This window comes from Puccinia triticina, chromosome 4A (assembly GCF_026914185.1).
Source record: "Puccinia triticina chromosome 4A, complete sequence".
In the NCBI taxonomy this organism is placed as follows: domain Eukaryota; kingdom Fungi; phylum Basidiomycota; class Pucciniomycetes; order Pucciniales; family Pucciniaceae; genus Puccinia; species Puccinia triticina.
In genome coordinates, this window is record NC_070561.1 from 2,204,933 (window position 1) to 2,221,299 (window position 16,367).

Sequence of the window (16,367 nt, forward strand, 5' to 3'; positions counted from 1 at the left end):
TCTGCTCATGCACCTTTCAGTAAGATTGATGCAATGTAAATCACTTCCAAAGGGCAGCATATCCCACCAAAACCTTGCTGCTTTCTCAGGATAAGCAAAAGGTGCAGGTGATGGTTTTGGAAAAAATATTTGCATGAGCAGTACGTGAACCCCCCTATTATGTAAAATTCAGTAGACAATTGTATACACCACACCATTTTTGAACCGGGGTTACAGAACCTCTTTGACCGGAAGGAAGGCCTTCCCAGTCCTTCCGGTTGTCATGGCAGCCGCCACCTGCCCAAACAAGAGCGGGTACCCACTTGATTTCTCCTAGAAATCCAGCATCCGCACCTGAACACGCACACGCTGGCGGGTACCCGCAACAGGTTTGTTGGTGCCATCTCTAGAGTGAGTCATTCATCAGCACACCTGACATTCTGGCACTGTAGTGTAATGTACCCATTTTGACTGCAGATTGTCCACCCGTCAAGCTAAAACTTTTTTGGGTCACATTTTTTTCATTTATTATCATTATTTTCATGTTCAATAGCCTGGTTCATTTTGAGCTTTGACTAGCAAGATTTTAATTACAATCACATGCGTTTAATGTCAGCCTTTGCTGAAAGTTGGACTCCCACAGCCATTTTTAAGCTTCTTAAGCTTACTTTTTTATTGATCAGCAACACTAATTTTAGTCAAAGGCATAAAATTCCAAATGTGAACTAGGCTGATTCTTTAATCTTTCTGTCTATTTACCTTTCTCTGAATTTTTTTTTTTGCATTTTTTGAATTTTTTGAAAAAAGTTAGAGCTTTGTTTTTATTTTTATTTTCTCATATTCACCTTTGGAAGCCTATTTTAAACTGTCTCATCAACAAGAATGACTTGAAGTTGGTGGGTTTAGATTCTATAGTCCAAAATAGTGTGGCATATACAATTGTCTGTTAGAATATTAGCCTGTCTTTCTGTTTGCTCACGTCCTGTCACCTGTCTCCTGTCACCTGTCCCCTATTTTTCTGTCCTATCTCCTATCTCCTGTCCTTTCCCCTGTTCTGTCACATGTCCCCTGTCCCCTGTTCCCTGTTCCCTGTCCCCAGTAACTGTTCCCTGTTTGTTCCATGTCACCTGTCCCCAGTTCCCTGTTACTGTCACAGTTTTATGTAGTTCTGCTTTCTTTTCATTTGTGTAGAGGCCCCCTTTGGATCTTGTTGACCTAGTTGACACACATTAGTCTGCTCCTCCTGATTTTGTAATCAATCATCAAGTCAGAGCTTAACAAAACTAGACCCATCAGTGCCCCCAATCCAAGTCCAGCTCCTTGGTCAATCCTAGGGCTGGATCCCGCGGGGTACCCGGCCACTTTGAGCTAGCCCGGTTCCCGTCCCGCGGGTATACCCGTCACTTGGGTACCAAAATTGAGCAGCCCAAGCCTTACCCGCGGGTATCGGGAACGGGAAAAGGGTACCCACGGGGCGGCCGGGCTACGGGTATACCCGCCAGCCCGCGGGAAACGGTGGGTAGTTACGGCACGGTTATCGGTAACGTACCAATATTGTAACGGTTTTTCTCTTGTTACCGTTACCGTTAACCGTAACGGAAGTGGGTTACCATATCGCACACCCAGGATGTTTGGCATTTAAGAGCTGTTACAATATCTGCCCGCACGGAGGGGCAGATATTGGACTGCATATGATCCAGAGGGGGCCATTTGCCCCTCTTTATCTTGTTAACCGGTGGTTAACGCGTTACGCTACTAGTAATGCAAGTAACGCATCAAAAAAATTAGGCCTGTTACAATACGGGCCCGGGGTTACAACTAGTTGTTACTAGTAGCGATAACAAACAAGCGCAGTAACAGCAAGTGTTACGTTATGCAGATAACGGCGGTTATTGTAGTGTATTGTAACTACCCACCGCTGCCGCGGGTATACCCGCAACCCTTTCCCGATTCCTGCGGGTAAGGCCCGTAAGTGCCCAGAGCTACTGCACCCACTTTGCGCCCATGAGCCATGAGGGCCCCAGTCCGGGCTGAAGCAACAATGGGAAGTTACGTTATCCGTAACAAAAAGTAACGGATAACGTAAACGAATTGGTGCCGTTATTGTTGCGCTAACGGCAGTGTTGTTTTAGTTACATTATTTTTTGATTTTTTTTCTGTTTTATTAGACCCGTTACGTTATCCCCTGCAATCTGAGGAGGATAACATGCGGATAATGCGGGTTTTTTGCCAATTTTATGGCGCTTTTACGCCAGATAACGCGGTTAGCGCGTTATTGGCGTTATTTTTTGCGGCATCAAGGCCGAAAGTCCCCTCCCTTACGTTATCCAAACTAGCACAGGAACATTTCACCAGATAACAATAACGCGTTATCTGGTAACGGTGGGAAGTTACTTTACAAAAATCCCGCTGGATAACGTAACATAAGTAACTTCCCATTGTTGGCTGAAAGACCTTTGCACTTTTGATATGTGCATTTTTTTTGCTCACTTCCTCCACGCGGGTGCAGATTGGTAGCCTCAGCACACCTGAACATGACCTTCCTCATACCCAATATACCCGCGGGTATTTCTGAGGCTGCCCATGGACTGTACCCGCCGGGTAGGCCGGGTACGGTCCAGGAAAAGAGGCATCCCGGAGACCTATACCCGCAGGGCAGACCACGGGTATACTCGGAGAGGCAGGGAACGGGGGCCAGCCCTAGTCAATCCCCACTCCTCACACCAGGAAAATAAATAGTCAGTTGATGACAAGTGACATCACAGCAGCTCCAGCCAGCTACCCACCATCTATCCAATATCTATCCACTATCTACCCCAATCTCCCAACAATCTCCTCACCTTCCAAAATCTACCAAGGAGGTCCTGTTCAGTTTTTGATGAGCTCAAATGATCCTCAGTTCTATCCAGCTGATACTCAGCTTTGGTACCCAGCTCATATTCAGCTTTTTTGCCCACCTCATACTCAGCGTTTTTCCCAGCTCATACTCAGCTTTTTTTCCCAGCTCATACTCAGCTTTTTCACGCAGATCTCTCTCAGAATTGGAATAAAGCCTTTTGCCCAGTCCTTGCCCAGGTGATGCTCAGCTTTGTACTAGTAATTGCGCAGCTGATGCTCAGCTTTGTACTAGTAATTGCGCAGCTGATGCTCAGCTTTTTACCAGTCCTTGCTCAGCCTTTTCCTAGTCCTGTCCCAGCTGATGCTCAGCTTTGACCATTCCTGGGCCAGCTGGCCAGCTGATGCCCAGCTTGCTGAGTATCAGCTGAGAAAGACCAGGGAAAAAGACGGGAACCGGCTTGGACAGGACCAGAGCTGAAAATCAGCTAGGCTAGGGCCAAAGCTGAGCATCAGCTGAGCCATGGCCAAGGCTGACCATCAGCTGTGCCAGGGCCAAAGATGAGCATCAGGTGGCTGGTGCCAAAGCTAAGCATCAGCTGGGCCAGGGAAAAAACTGAGCATCAGCTGGGCCAGGGAAAAAACTGAGCATCAGCTGGGCCAGGGCAAAAACTGAGCATCAGCTGAGCCAGGGTAAAATCTGAGCATCAGCTAGGCCAGGGCCAAAGCTGAGCATCATCTGGTTTTGTCACATTGAGTGCTTTGATCCTGACACCTGTCATGTGAGCCCTAGATGTGCTGGTGGAGAGGAGCAGCATTGGAGTAGTGTTGGAGCCGAAAACAAAGCTGTGTCATGTCACTTGCCATCAAGTGACTACTTTTTTTTCCTGGTGTCAACTCTCAGCCTTTCCATAGTGAAATTGTGCAAAATTCTCACTAATGAGGATGAGAGAGAAAAGAGGATGGGATTTTTTGAATGGACTCAATGATCACTATGGAGGGACTCAAGGTGGTCAAGACTCAGTATGGAGGAGAACCAATGACTTTATTTCTTGTATGGATAAAGTCTTATACACATGTTTTTGATAATCATGGTGTTCAAAGTTGGTTTGCATGTTTTATGCATGCATAAATCATAAAATCATAAAAATGTTTTGGTGCGGAAATTTTGTATTACATAATCAGACAGTCATATCCCCTGCAAAAAAGATTTTATGATTTTATGAGTTGTGCATGCATAAAATTATGCAAACCAACTTTGAACAGCATAAATGAATAAAGTTTAAAGTTGATAATGAATAAAGATAACTTAGAGACATAAGTTGAATAAGATTATAATACAGGAGGCTATTCCTCAGAGCTCTGATGACATAAAAGGCTGCCATAGTGATTTAATCAGATCAAAAATAAGCTACTTGTTATGGTAAGACATTAACAAAGGATAACATTCAGTGGAATTTGGTATACATAAAAGAAGAGGTAGTCAGAATTTCAACAGAAATCCTAATATTAGGATGGTTCACAGAGGTATTTTTTAACCCTGCTGATGTTATCAATTAGCCAGCCTTCCCAGCCAAATTGGCTGTGACTGTGGGATAAACTTTATTTTGGTCTTGCTGATTTTGGCCGTACGTGAACCGTCCTATTTTCCACCCACTATACATGAGGTCAAAATGTGGTTTGAGATAAAACTGAATATTCAAGATGAGAAAGAACCAACAAGTGATATAACACAAAAAAAGACAGGACATGCTAGAGAGTTGATAAGTCAGAGATGTCAGGGTTCTTTTGACTACAAGACACATGATCAGACATCCACAACTAGACATGTACAAGCTATGATGCTGAGACAAACTCAGCGGTGTCAAAATAGAAGTGTGTTGCCTGATAAGATAAGGCACTCCACCTCTTTTCTAGATAACTCTGGGTTTGAATGGTTACTGGCACTGGGCTTCCGCAACATATGTATCTCTTCAGCTCTCCGCACTGAACCTGATATGATCCACCTAGTCTACGTAAGGTCCAAGCGCTCCAATTTACCACAGTAAACTCTGCAAGCAAGTAAGGATTTGAGTTGTAAAAACTTTCCCCAATGTAGTAATGTAAAATAGTTGAGTAAGAATAGGAGTAAACAGTAACTACAGTTATACTTTAAAGTGAGTAGTATGTAGAATGATAGAATAATACAAGATAAGTGAGAGAAAAGCCGCCTCAAAGTCCCTTTTCCTCTACTCCCTCCACCTGCATAACTCTGCTCCCAGCCAATGTTGCCTGTGTCCTTCCTTTCCTGCACTCTCCATAGCTCCGCATGCATTGCTTCCCAGCCTAGTATCTCTCCAACACCTGTTCTCTGCACCCTCTGACTAGCCTCCAACCCCAGTCTCTACCTGGTGATTTCACCCCAACTTCATCTGTGTGATGCCGTCCACTTCCGCTGCCCCAGTTCACCTGTTTGGGGTCCGCAATATTCAGTCCGTCCAGATTTCCTGCCGTAGTCGTACTCCAACCAATCCGCTAAGTCCGTAGGTTGGGGGCATGGCTCAAACCCCGGTTCCCTTGCACCTGTGTCAAGTCCCCTGTCCCGCATCTTGCCCTGTTTGCCAACTTTCTGCATGCTTTGAGTCATGCATTTAGGGATGGCCTTGGGTACCCAGTATCCGTTGGCGGGCACCCGCGGCTTGCGCAGGTACCCGCCAACGGATACCGGGTGCGGGTGTTTAGTTTTGCTAGAAAAAGGGCAGGTACCCGGGTACCCAGCGCAGCTACCTGCCTTTCTGACTGGTCTTGGGACCCAATCAACGGTTCTTCAGACCCAACTGATGGGTCTCAGGACCCTATCAATGGGTCCGAAGACCCATCAATTGGGCCCAAAGACCCATCAATCGGGTCCAAAGACCCAATTTGATTGGGTCCAAAGACCCAATTTGATTGGGTCCAAAGACCCAATTTGTCAGCCTTAGAGATATTACAGGTATCCAAAAGGCTGCAATAACTCTATAAATAATTGTAAATACTTAGGCCCCGTTTGGCTGCCACGTTATACGTCATAAATGGTCGAATTTATGACGCGCGACCCCCGGGGGTTTCAAAGTTTTGGTGGCACCGGGGGGCAAACTTTGGGTCGCGGCGTCATAAATTCAACAATTTATGACGTATAACGCGGCAGCCAAACGGGGCCTTAAATATTATTGCAGAAATGAATTCCCTGCCTTATTTTAAGGGGGGTCACCTACTCAAAGTGACCCTCTGTTCCTACTCCTTCATATACATATTGTATAATTAAGAATTGGCCATAAAATGTGCCCAAAAAAGGATTACATACAAAAATTAGTAAAATAAAGAAAGTACATAAAAATAAACTACAGTACATAAAAGAGTAATGTTACTTGTGTAAAATTACCTTGTGAAAACATTATGTAGTCTTCTACTGAAGCTCTTTCACATGACAATTGATTATAAACATGTCATGTGACAGAGTCAGGGAAATTAGACTATAGTAATACAAATAAATTGCCCACAGCCAATAATTAATCTTTCCTCTGTTACAGAGTGTTTAAACCCTTGTAGTGGCCATATTTGCCATGTAACAAGCTTGGTAATTTAAATTACCAGTGTTTACATCAGCACAGTTATAGTGCTAGGGCCCAAAACCCGTATTTTGACGGGTTTTTTGCCCTAAACTTCATAAACAGAGCTGTCACAATTCAATTGGGTCCAAAGACCCAATTCAATTGGGTCTGAAGACCCATTGATTGGGTCTAAAGTGAATGGGGTCTTCAGACCTAATCAATGGGTCTTCGGACCCAATCAAATTGGGTCTTTGGACCCAATCAGGTCTTGGGACCCAATTGTACCTGTGGGCCGCGGGTATTTGCCTCTTGCACCCGGGTATTTGCCTCTTGCACCCGGGTACCCGCCATTTGCACCCGGGTACCCGCTCCGCGGGTGTGGGTGTCTGATTTTAGTGAAATTCTGTCCAGGTACCTGCACCCGTGTGGGTACCCGGGTACAAAGTGCCATCCCTAGATGCATTCAAGGTTTCCCTCAGTCTACATATGGGACACATAAGCACAAATGCTTATCATCTGTTTGGATATGTAGACTGAGCATTTGCTTGGCCGCTGTGGTAGACACTTTTGTTCCGGATGGAAACATTCAAAAAATTCTAGCTTACATATGTAGTGTTACATTACACCCTCTTTTTGATACACACACTCCCTTCATTCTACATACACAGTTCTACACAACTGTATGCATATAGCTTACATACTACCCTTTTACATATATCTGTGTGTATATATGTGGCTGCTTAGCAACCAGCTAGCCTCAGATGCGGCTGTGTAGCAACCACAAACCACTTGTTACAGTAACATAGCAACCACAAGCCACATTAATAAAGCAGCATAGTAACCATGGGGCTGTGCAAGTCACTCAAGCAGACTACACAGCAATACAGACAGCTGTGCAGGTCACTTGAGAAGACTCCATAGCAACCAGAGGGTTGTGTAAGCTACACTTGTAACTAGATCACCTGCTAAATTTGCTCATGTCTACACTGCCACACTGTCATAGCTGTATTCTGCACAGCAGAACAGCCAAAATATCTCATTTGTAAAAGGCACACCAGCCAAAACCCCTCATGTACATAGACCACCAGCACAAATGCCTCACATTTTCCTATATAAGGAGGGGCTCTCTCTTCCTTTCTCCACCATGGAATGCAATCCAGGAGATTCCTTCCCCCCCCCCCCCCCAAGATTCAAATAAATTGTCACCCTCACACTCTCCGCCACTTAATAAAATACTAGCTTTATAGTTTGCAATACACAGTCCATTGTGAGCCACTTGTGAGAAAAGTATTCAACTACACTAGACCACTGTCTTCTTGCTTCCAGCCTAGCTGGGGGTGTTGTCAGTCTTTGTCTTTCAGAGAGGCAGGGCTTTCCCCACACATACTTCTCTAAATTCAGCTATAAGAGGTGCAAACTGCTTTTGGAGTCTCACACCGCCCCACTGCATTTCCGCCTGTGCTGCAGTGAGCCGAAATTCTATGCCGCTTGCCTATATAAATCACCACAGCAGTGAAGAAAATAATGGATCAGGGAGTTTGGGCTAAGTAAGAGAAAAAAGGATCAAAGTTCAACAGTAGTTGATCTCTTTTGGTTCTACATCCTACTTCTTTAGACAATAAAAATGTACATTTACATGAGCAGGGTCATGTTAAGCAACAGTGGTCCATTACAGTTACATGTAAGTGTAACATATCATAAAGTATCAAAGAATAAGTTATGACAACACAAATTTAACTATAACCTTTAAGGGTCCAAAAATACCCTTGATAACAGCCGATACAGGCTGTTTTTTGTTGATACAGCCTAAAAAATATGGTAAAGTATTTTAAAGGATGATAATAATGCCACATTTTTCTCAAAGATAATAGCCGATGTGTTACACGTTTGGGCCCAAATGAAACACATCGGCCCACCGTTGTATTAAGCTAACCATTTGAGCAGTCAAAGTTACATAAAAGGTATTTTGCGGGTGTGGCCCTGGTCAGAGGGTTGACTTGAGCCTTGAGGCACTGCAAATTAGATATTTGTTTCCCGCAATGCATATCATTTCTTTTTTTTGAGAAACCAAACTCTGGAGTCATAAACTACATCAACCAAACCGAATACCAGAATTTGGACCGATTCGCAAGCCATTTATACCGCGTGGTCAAGCCGGCGCGCTAGAATGAAGAGAGCCCTGGACGGTGTCAGCGAAAGCCGAAACAAGAAGGAGTGGGTGCACTGATAAATTGAAGTGTTAAGTACTCACCGATCAAAATACTCTCAATTCACTTCATTGATGAGATAAATTCATCTCTTCGGACCCATGGGCGCGGGTTGGACCATCCAGTTGTCTGACCCGAGGAGGCGACATCTCTCCTTGGACTCCGGGGCATTGGTTGGCTCGTTCGTGTTTCGGTGTGAAGATCACGAGGAGCTTTGTGGACCAAGCTTCGGGCGGTCTTGACCCATGGCCGTGGGGCGGATGCGTGGGGGCGGATCGAGTGGAATCTTCTTCCTAATCCTTTGATGGGCCCGTCTGTGACGAAAAATCAAAACATGCGCGAAAGAAAAATGGATGAGCATTTGAATCTTTTAACGCTCCGTTCCGATCCACTCGTTGCAGGCTGTCAAGTCCAGAATGTAAATAAAGCTACAGACCCACCTTGGAGCAGAGCACTCTGGATAGGGTATCCACCCACGGTCAAGGCCAGAACCAAAGTCACAGAAAACAGAGTTCGGATGAAGTGGAGCATATCGCTTGAGGTATTTTTATGTAGTGAGACGAATCAGGGAGGATTGACACAAGAAAGTCTATCTGGGCAAAGGAGAATCGGGGACCTGAGGAGCTGTTGATGGTGATTTCTGTTGGACAGATAATGATATGCTGCGATTGCGAATCAAGTGATCAACAAGCTGACAAGAGCTCAGCCTGGAATGCCACTCAGAAAATTGCTTCTCGAGGTAAATATGTAAATAAGTATTTAAATTGCGTTGCAATCTACGTTCGTGGAATTGGCGAGGCAGATCGTCAAGCTTGAATTTCTCCCTCCAAAATCTTGTTGAGATAGGTTGCAGAGATGAAGTAATGCAGCAGCGCAAAAAAGCAAACTGAGCACAGTGTGGTGAAGAAAGCTGAAGAAGCCGGCCCCAGCTGACGGATGAACAGACAGCTTTGTACAGGCAGTATTCAAGCTCCTAATCCTGAAGCTCCTGCTGAGTGCTCTCCTCTCCCCAACCCAACCCTTCGGATCTGGAGTGATACACGCATACTCAAACATCGATTCACATACACAGGGGATCCCAACGCCCTTATGTGTGTTATCTGCAATGAGCACCACGGGCGTGATCTGCGAATTTGCATTGATATACGCTTCGGCTAAGGTCTGCCCGACCAAGATGATCCTATCCTTCCCAAAGATTGCAATTTATATGATCAAAGGTATCTAAGTGGGATTAGTGGAGAACCAGATTTTCGTCCAAAATAGCTAACCAGAATGTGAAGTTTATGCATATACAATAGAAGAGAGAGCAACAAATAACGACTACCAAAGTAAAGGAGAGGACTGAAATCAGAAGAGGGGAAGAGGGAAAAGGATCAAAGGTCAATCTCAACAGTCTCGCCTACATCGACGACGCCGAAGCCGAAGGGATGGTCGAAGGGAGGGACATTGTAGAGGTCTTTAGCCCGGTCGAGTTCGACCAAGGCCTCGAGGGACTCGAGGTCGTTGCCGATGAAGCACGAATGGTGGATGCCGATCGAGTGCTTCGAGCGCACATCTTGGTGGATCCGCACCGCATCCTCCGGACTCGCATGGTGAACCACCAGGAAATTCGGATCCGATATCTGGCATGCAAGAGCGCTTCAGTTTGGTTGCTACAGCACTGTGAATCGGCAAGTGGTTTACCCGTAGGCCGGCCCATGAAACAAACGACAATGTGCCCCCTCTCCAAATCGGAATCATCGAGAAATCGATCGGGCCGAACCGTTCGCCGATTTCTACCAGTCCAGTCCGGAAAAGGCAAGTGAGCTCCAGATGCTCCCTTTTTCCGATGGATGCATAAGATGAGAAGTTGAGCAACCTTTGAAAGCGGGACAGGTCAGTTCTCGGTCATGTTGGCTTCGGTAGCCGGTGTCTCTATTCGATGTCCATGGGCCAGAAAGCGTTTTCTTGTCAGCAGATGAAAACACGCATCACTAGTGATAGCAAGGAAAGCAGACCCGTACCCGGCGAAATACACACAGCATTTCCGGCGATCACGGTGATCGCCGAAAGCCTGTTGGTTCGAGGATGTTGATGTTGTTGATGTGGTGTTGGTGTTGGTGGTGTTGGTGGTGGTGGTGACGGACAAGGGCGGCCGGGGGCCCTGCGTGGGCGAGGAAGAAGGGGGCGGATCCGAGGGTGGGGGAGGGGAGTCGGGGCCGATCTGCTCGACGATCCATCCGCACCACAGCGAGGTATTCTGATCCAACAGAGAGCGGCCTAATAATACATGTGTAGACGTGAGTGAGCTGGGAGCAGGAGATGGATGTGGGGGAGGCATGACGGACCGCTGGAGTGTTGGGCAGGGACACAGGTGAGGCGGATCGAGGCGCTCGCGTCGTCCGTCGAGCTGCCCGCGCTCGCCCGGTCGACCGGGGTGGCTTGTTGTGAGCTCCGCACCGCCGGGTCCCAGTCTCGTGACTGCCACCAATCCAGCTCGACGACTTGATCCGATGGCACCGACACACAATCAAACCACGCTTTCAGACCTGAAAATGTGAACATAGTCAGAGACTGGGTCTTTCTTTCTCTCTCTCTCTCTTGGTGCCTGGTTATGCCTGCTTCACCTAGTGGGACGAAGTACTTCAGGTGTGGTTGTCGTTGGGAGAGTTCTTGGATGGTGTCGTAATCCAAGTGGTCGTAACTTGATGATGATCAAAGCGCATGTCAGTCAGGGAAGTCTTGTAGAGCGGAGAGAAGAAAGACCGACTGTGAATGGGAGATGAAGCAGATATCGACGGTGGGGATTTGCTTGATGTGGCAGGGACTCGGCTTTAGTCTCTTGGGCCCGGTCCATTGGGTAGGTCCTGCCCGGACGGAGAACATCGGGTCAAAGAGGATCCTGAACGGCCGGGGTTTCTGCTGGCTGGACGCGGCTCTGGAGAGCATTGGAAACTGGACGAGATAGCCCTGTGTTTGATTAAGGAGCAGGATGGGCATGAGCACGGGCAAAAAATGGGGAGGGTTGGGGGGGGGGACACTGACTGCATGGCCGAGCCAGGTGGAGACTAGCGTGTTGGAGGGCGGGGCTGGGTGGGCATGGCTGGCGTAGAGCTTGAGGTCGGCGGGCAGGGTGCGGACAGGTTTGAGGTCGGTTGAGGGTTTCTTGGCGAGCTGGAGGGGGATGCCGTTGTTGATGAGGTGGGCGAGGTGGCTGGCCTGGCTGGAGGAGGCGGATGGCCACGGGTTCCTGAAGCCGCTGCCGCCCGGCAGATGGTGGGTGGGCGGGCTGGCGCCGGGGGAGAGGGAGGCTGGGGCGGAGTCGGCTGAGGATGCGGCGGAGGGGCAGCGGGGCGTGGGGGTGGCTGGCTCGTGGTGGGGATTAGTGGGGCTGCTGGTGGAGATAGTCGCTCTGAGTTTGCGGAGTGAGCTCACCGGAGAATTCATCGTGGGCCTACAGCGCCAGAGGAATGAGAACACCCCTTTATACGGCCACAACCATCTGGACACAGTCTGTAACCTCAGCTTGTGCATGTCACAGAGCAAGCCTCGCTGAATCGGATCAGGGAGAGCCCAAAGGGCAGTCGTCGTGTCCGCAGCCACATTCTCTACTGGATTCCATGAAAAGATACATTTCTAAAGATCAGAAGGTAAAGGGAAAACTCAAGTGAAGACCAGCTTCAGGGAGAAGAGAAGAGCTAGGAGTAGGATGAAAACTACAAGCATGGATAGCAATGCTTCTATCACAACACACAGGGTGGTGCCTTGGTGACACTGAAACCGTTACATTAGTTCTGTCCCAACAAGAAACAAAAGCTTTGGAGCAGAGAAGCCTCGTGAGCTGGTCTTCTCTCACAGTTTTTCCTTCTACTTAGGACTAGGAAATCAGAAAAATTCTTCCTTCCCATTGGCTTCAATAAGCTTTCATCTCTTGGCTCTTGTCAAGCGTAATCTGAATGGCGAGTGAGAGTGGGGAATATGTTATAAGTATTCAAAAAAATAGCAAAGAAAAATTGAGGCTGAATGATATCTTCATGAATGGAAGTATGATATGTATCCTGAAGGGCTTTGGGATTCAGCCACAAGTCATTGTAAGTACGCGGTTTATTAGACTATGAGGGAAACTCCGAGTACTCTAATGATATTCCGAGTGAGATTATGCGCTTGGTTTTGATGCCTGATACGTCTGAGATGATCTTTTTCAGAACAATATTTTCATGAACTTGAATAATTCCCCTGAACGGACAGATTCGTAAATCTTGGAAACATCCACTGAGACTGAGTCTGGACAATAACCAAAAAAACATCAGTTAACATAATCTGTAGCGAAGAGTAATGATGTAACGTCCGGACCAACCTTCGTGTCTTCCCAAGCGGACATCTCCCCTTCTGGGGCCAATACCAAGTTCCCTCCTCACAAATCGGTAGAGGTGTTTATTCTTTTTACCCAACCATTCCTCGGCGAGCAAACCTTCGGTATGTTCAAAATACTGATCACGGGTGCGTTTGTACAGTAGAGTCGACTGCGACGCGGCGAAGGAAGGCCAACTCCGAGCTTCCTCCAAATCGACCGGAAAGTCAAGAAGGATGTGCGAAGTTTGCTTGAAAGCATTCAAGAACCGAGCGTCAGAGTCAAGAGAAGCAGTAGCTTCCAGTCTCGGAGTCAAGGCACCGATCAACGAATCGGAGGCTTGTGTTGGTTTAGATTTGAAGTGAGAGTCGAGCAAGGCTGGGAGAAGACCCTCGAGTTCCTTCTTGAACATTTGATCAATGACCCGGAGGTCGATGGCCATACACACCACATAGAGATGTGCACTAAAAATCGGTTACATCAGTCTCCAAGTTCACCGCGCAGGCAACTACTTGAACAAAATAGCTGCTTACCTCAACAACATTGACAAGACCTCTACGGCTTGGATAGTGTAGCGAGCCGAAACAAGTGCCAAAGAGTTAACCTGGAACATAGCTGGTGATCAGACTCACTGCTAAGAGCCTGCACCATAAATACCTGGAAAAGGTTGGACGAACCGATTGGTTGTGCTGCTCAGCGCTCTGAACATGCGTGGAAACAGGCGAGGCTAGGAATCCAAGCTCAGCCGTGTACGCGGCCATATTGATGTCCAATCCTTTGGTGCTAAAATAATCAATACATAGATAGATTAGCCGGGACTCAACGAACACATCCCGACGAGCCTCTGAAATCTTACTGGTAATTAGTTGAAGGTTCATCGCCCGCTAGACATGAGGGGAGGCCCTTGCTCATGGTACAGTTCATCAGCTCGATTGCTTGAGCAAAACTCAACTTCCCAACGGATTCTAAAGAGGATCTTGTCCTCTCCATCGAATTTGTGACGGACATTGCTTGGAAATTGCCACCGTTGAGGATTTTCTTGTTTTTTATATCAATCAAAGGGTTGTCTAATAAAATCATAGTCAAAATAATCTTAATAAAGACTGGAGAACACATCACATGTACAGAACATTGTTGGAACTCACCAGTGGTAGCATTGATTTCACAGCACAGTGTTCTATTGACAGACAGCAATTCTTCAAGTTGAGGACCTAGCCACTTTTCATACGCGAAGATTTGTCTTGTAAAATTCAGTCGATTGAACTTGGTACTAATTTCGATGCAAAGAAAACAGTTGACAAACCTGTGGGGCGGTGCGTAACGCATATCTGTCCTGACGCAAAATGCCTTGGTCTCTTTCTTGGTTGACACTTCTTTCCTCATCCATATGAATAACCAAACGGCTTCCCTCAAACTAGTTCAATTCCATGCGGGTCTTTGCGAATCAGTAAATTGTTCAGAGATATTCATTTAGTGCTCCACATACCATAGATCTTATGTTTTCGGCCACCTCTACTTGCCCAGGATGTGGTCGGCAAGTCTCGTGGATAAACCTATGCACGAGAACGTTTCTTTAAAATTGCGGGGTAATACAATCAAGAGCATAACGCAACTTACGGGTCATAACTTTGAGCTTGGCCCATCATGGCCTCCACAGTCATTGAAGTCAACCCTTGAGCAAGCATTAGCAGCATATGGGAATCGTGGGCTACTAGACAAGCTGCACTTGCACTGAAAGCAGTTCCATTGCTTATCGCCAAACTAAATCGCAAGCTGATGTTAGTCTAACCAGAAAATACGGCTCCTTCATCAAAACAATCAAAATACCCTTCTTTGGGACCGAGTACAATCGGTTTGATTCCGTGCTTGGCGAGAGCATCGGCAGCTGGGAGTATCTCTGCCTGGCCATCGGCAGAGGACCTATCAATAATCCTGATAGCAGGATGCCCACAGATCGCAGCAGCCACATAGCTGAGCTGTTGCCAAGTTGGGGTTTTTTTTTTTCAGCCAAAATAATATTAAAACGTCCCACCAAAGCTCACCGGCATCAAATCTCCGGAAGCGGAGATGGATCCGCGGAGGGGTACCATTGGAGTCAATTTTTTCTTCAACAGGGTCATCAATGTCTCCAAAACGCTATATCGAAGAGCAGAATGACCTCTTGAAAACGAAGAGGGTATCAGATTGAAATTTTCTCATTGATAGGTTTATAGCAAGGAAAATTACATACCTGACAAGTGAATTTATCCGTATGAGAATAGCACCACGAGTCATAGCCTCAGGCATGACATTGTTCATCGGGTCTGAAAGATAAAACCCAGCGGATGAAGGATTCGAGGAAAGGGGAAGGATACCTGATAATTGGTGCTCGAGAAAGGCCATTTGCAGATCTGCGGTTGAATCGCTACGGGTATCCGCTGACCCCTAAGAAAAAGCATCGCGTATTGGTTGGCCTTGATTACAGTGGTTCTGTTCTAACAATTCCAGAGAATCATATAGATCTTAAACACGCACTCCAAATCCGCTAAGGCACAATCGTTGAAGGCATGCACCACATGAATTCAAAACAAAAGTGAGTTGGACCCCAATTTCTGTAGTTGACTTGCCCAGAAAAAATACTTACGTGGTGACTCCATATATGGCGGTATCGAGCTTTGAAGCCAGGAACTCAACGCTTTCCTCTATTCCCCTCAGCAAAGCTGGATCATTACTGATCTTCGCTGGTATGTCGTACCTGGGAAGCATTTGTTTTAAGAAAAATCTGGATTTGGAGATTTCTAATGGATAAAGGCTTACCTGGATGCACCCACTACTCCGGTGGGAGAAAGGTTATAGCCATCAAGAACAATTTCCTTCTTGTTTGAAATGTGTTCCTCAAGTTCGCTGGAAATGGTGGAACACAAATGAGCATGGGCCATTTTCTCAAGCTTTGGGTTTTGGGAGTGAAATTGGAATCTGCACAGAGATGGAACAAAGATGAACTCTGAAAAGGAGCGCTGGAAGAAACCACAGAGGTCGCGGTTTATATGTGGCAACTAGGGCAATGATGAAAAAGGAAAATAACAAGGAGGAATCTCGGAACACTCATGACACTTGACATGCAAAAGTGCAATCTTTTGTATATTGCTTGCCAACTCGCAGCACTTGACTACATAAACGTTTTTCATGGCGAGTCAATAATGCTAAGCTCCTCATCATGAGGCACCTCACACTTCTTACAGCGGAAAATGCCTATAGATGGTTTCTTTCCCGAATGGGCCGCTCGAAACACTTGAACAAAAGGCGATGCAATAACCTCAATCTGGTAAGTAGAAGTGATGGTTTCTAAACCTGCGGAGCTCAGCAGCAGACCAAGCCGGCGGAGATGGACAAAATCATTTCATCGGCGCTCAGATGATCGTTGGATTCTCCTAGGGAGAGTTCGAATGTATTGACTCCCCTCAACCC

The 16,367-nt window shown here is 46.6% G+C and overlaps 3 protein-coding genes across 3 annotated transcripts; all 3 read right to left on the reverse strand.

The window, feature by feature from the left end:
- Window positions 1–8,653: 8,653 nt before the first annotated feature.
- Window positions 8,654–9,121, reverse strand: PtA15_4A273 (uncharacterized protein; the record flags this gene model as incomplete). The annotated part of the gene is made up of 2 exons (XM_053168140.1): window positions 8,654–8,904; window positions 9,031–9,121. The coding sequence occupies 2 exons, from the start codon at window positions 9,119–9,121 to the stop codon at window positions 8,654–8,656; spliced, it is 342 nt and encodes a 113-aa protein (XP_053019379.1).
- An 842-nt stretch (window positions 9,122–9,963) lies between these two features.
- Window positions 9,964–12,103, reverse strand: PtA15_4A274 (uncharacterized protein; the record flags this gene model as incomplete). Its single annotated transcript, XM_053168141.1, has 8 exons — window positions 9,964–10,212; window positions 10,274–10,365; window positions 10,449–10,504; window positions 10,594–10,849; window positions 10,918–11,118; window positions 11,197–11,273; window positions 11,340–11,539; window positions 11,615–12,103. The coding sequence occupies 8 exons, from the start codon at window positions 12,101–12,103 to the stop codon at window positions 9,964–9,966; spliced, it is 1,620 nt and encodes a 539-aa protein (XP_053019380.1).
- Window positions 12,104–12,770: 667 nt separating this feature from the next.
- PtA15_4A275 (uncharacterized protein) lies at window positions 12,771–15,838 on the reverse strand (the record flags this gene model as incomplete). The annotated part of the gene is made up of 15 exons (XM_053168142.1): window positions 12,771–12,853; window positions 12,927–13,384; window positions 13,454–13,524; window positions 13,598–13,703; window positions 13,777–13,987; window positions 14,066–14,138; window positions 14,224–14,334; window positions 14,407–14,473; window positions 14,538–14,681; window positions 14,748–14,896; window positions 14,963–15,080; window positions 15,151–15,344; window positions 15,435–15,444; window positions 15,544–15,654; window positions 15,717–15,838. 15 exons carry the CDS (start codon window positions 15,836–15,838, stop codon window positions 12,771–12,773), a joined length of 2,028 nt encoding a protein of 675 aa, XP_053019381.1.
- Between the last annotated feature and the right edge of the window lie 529 nt (window positions 15,839–16,367).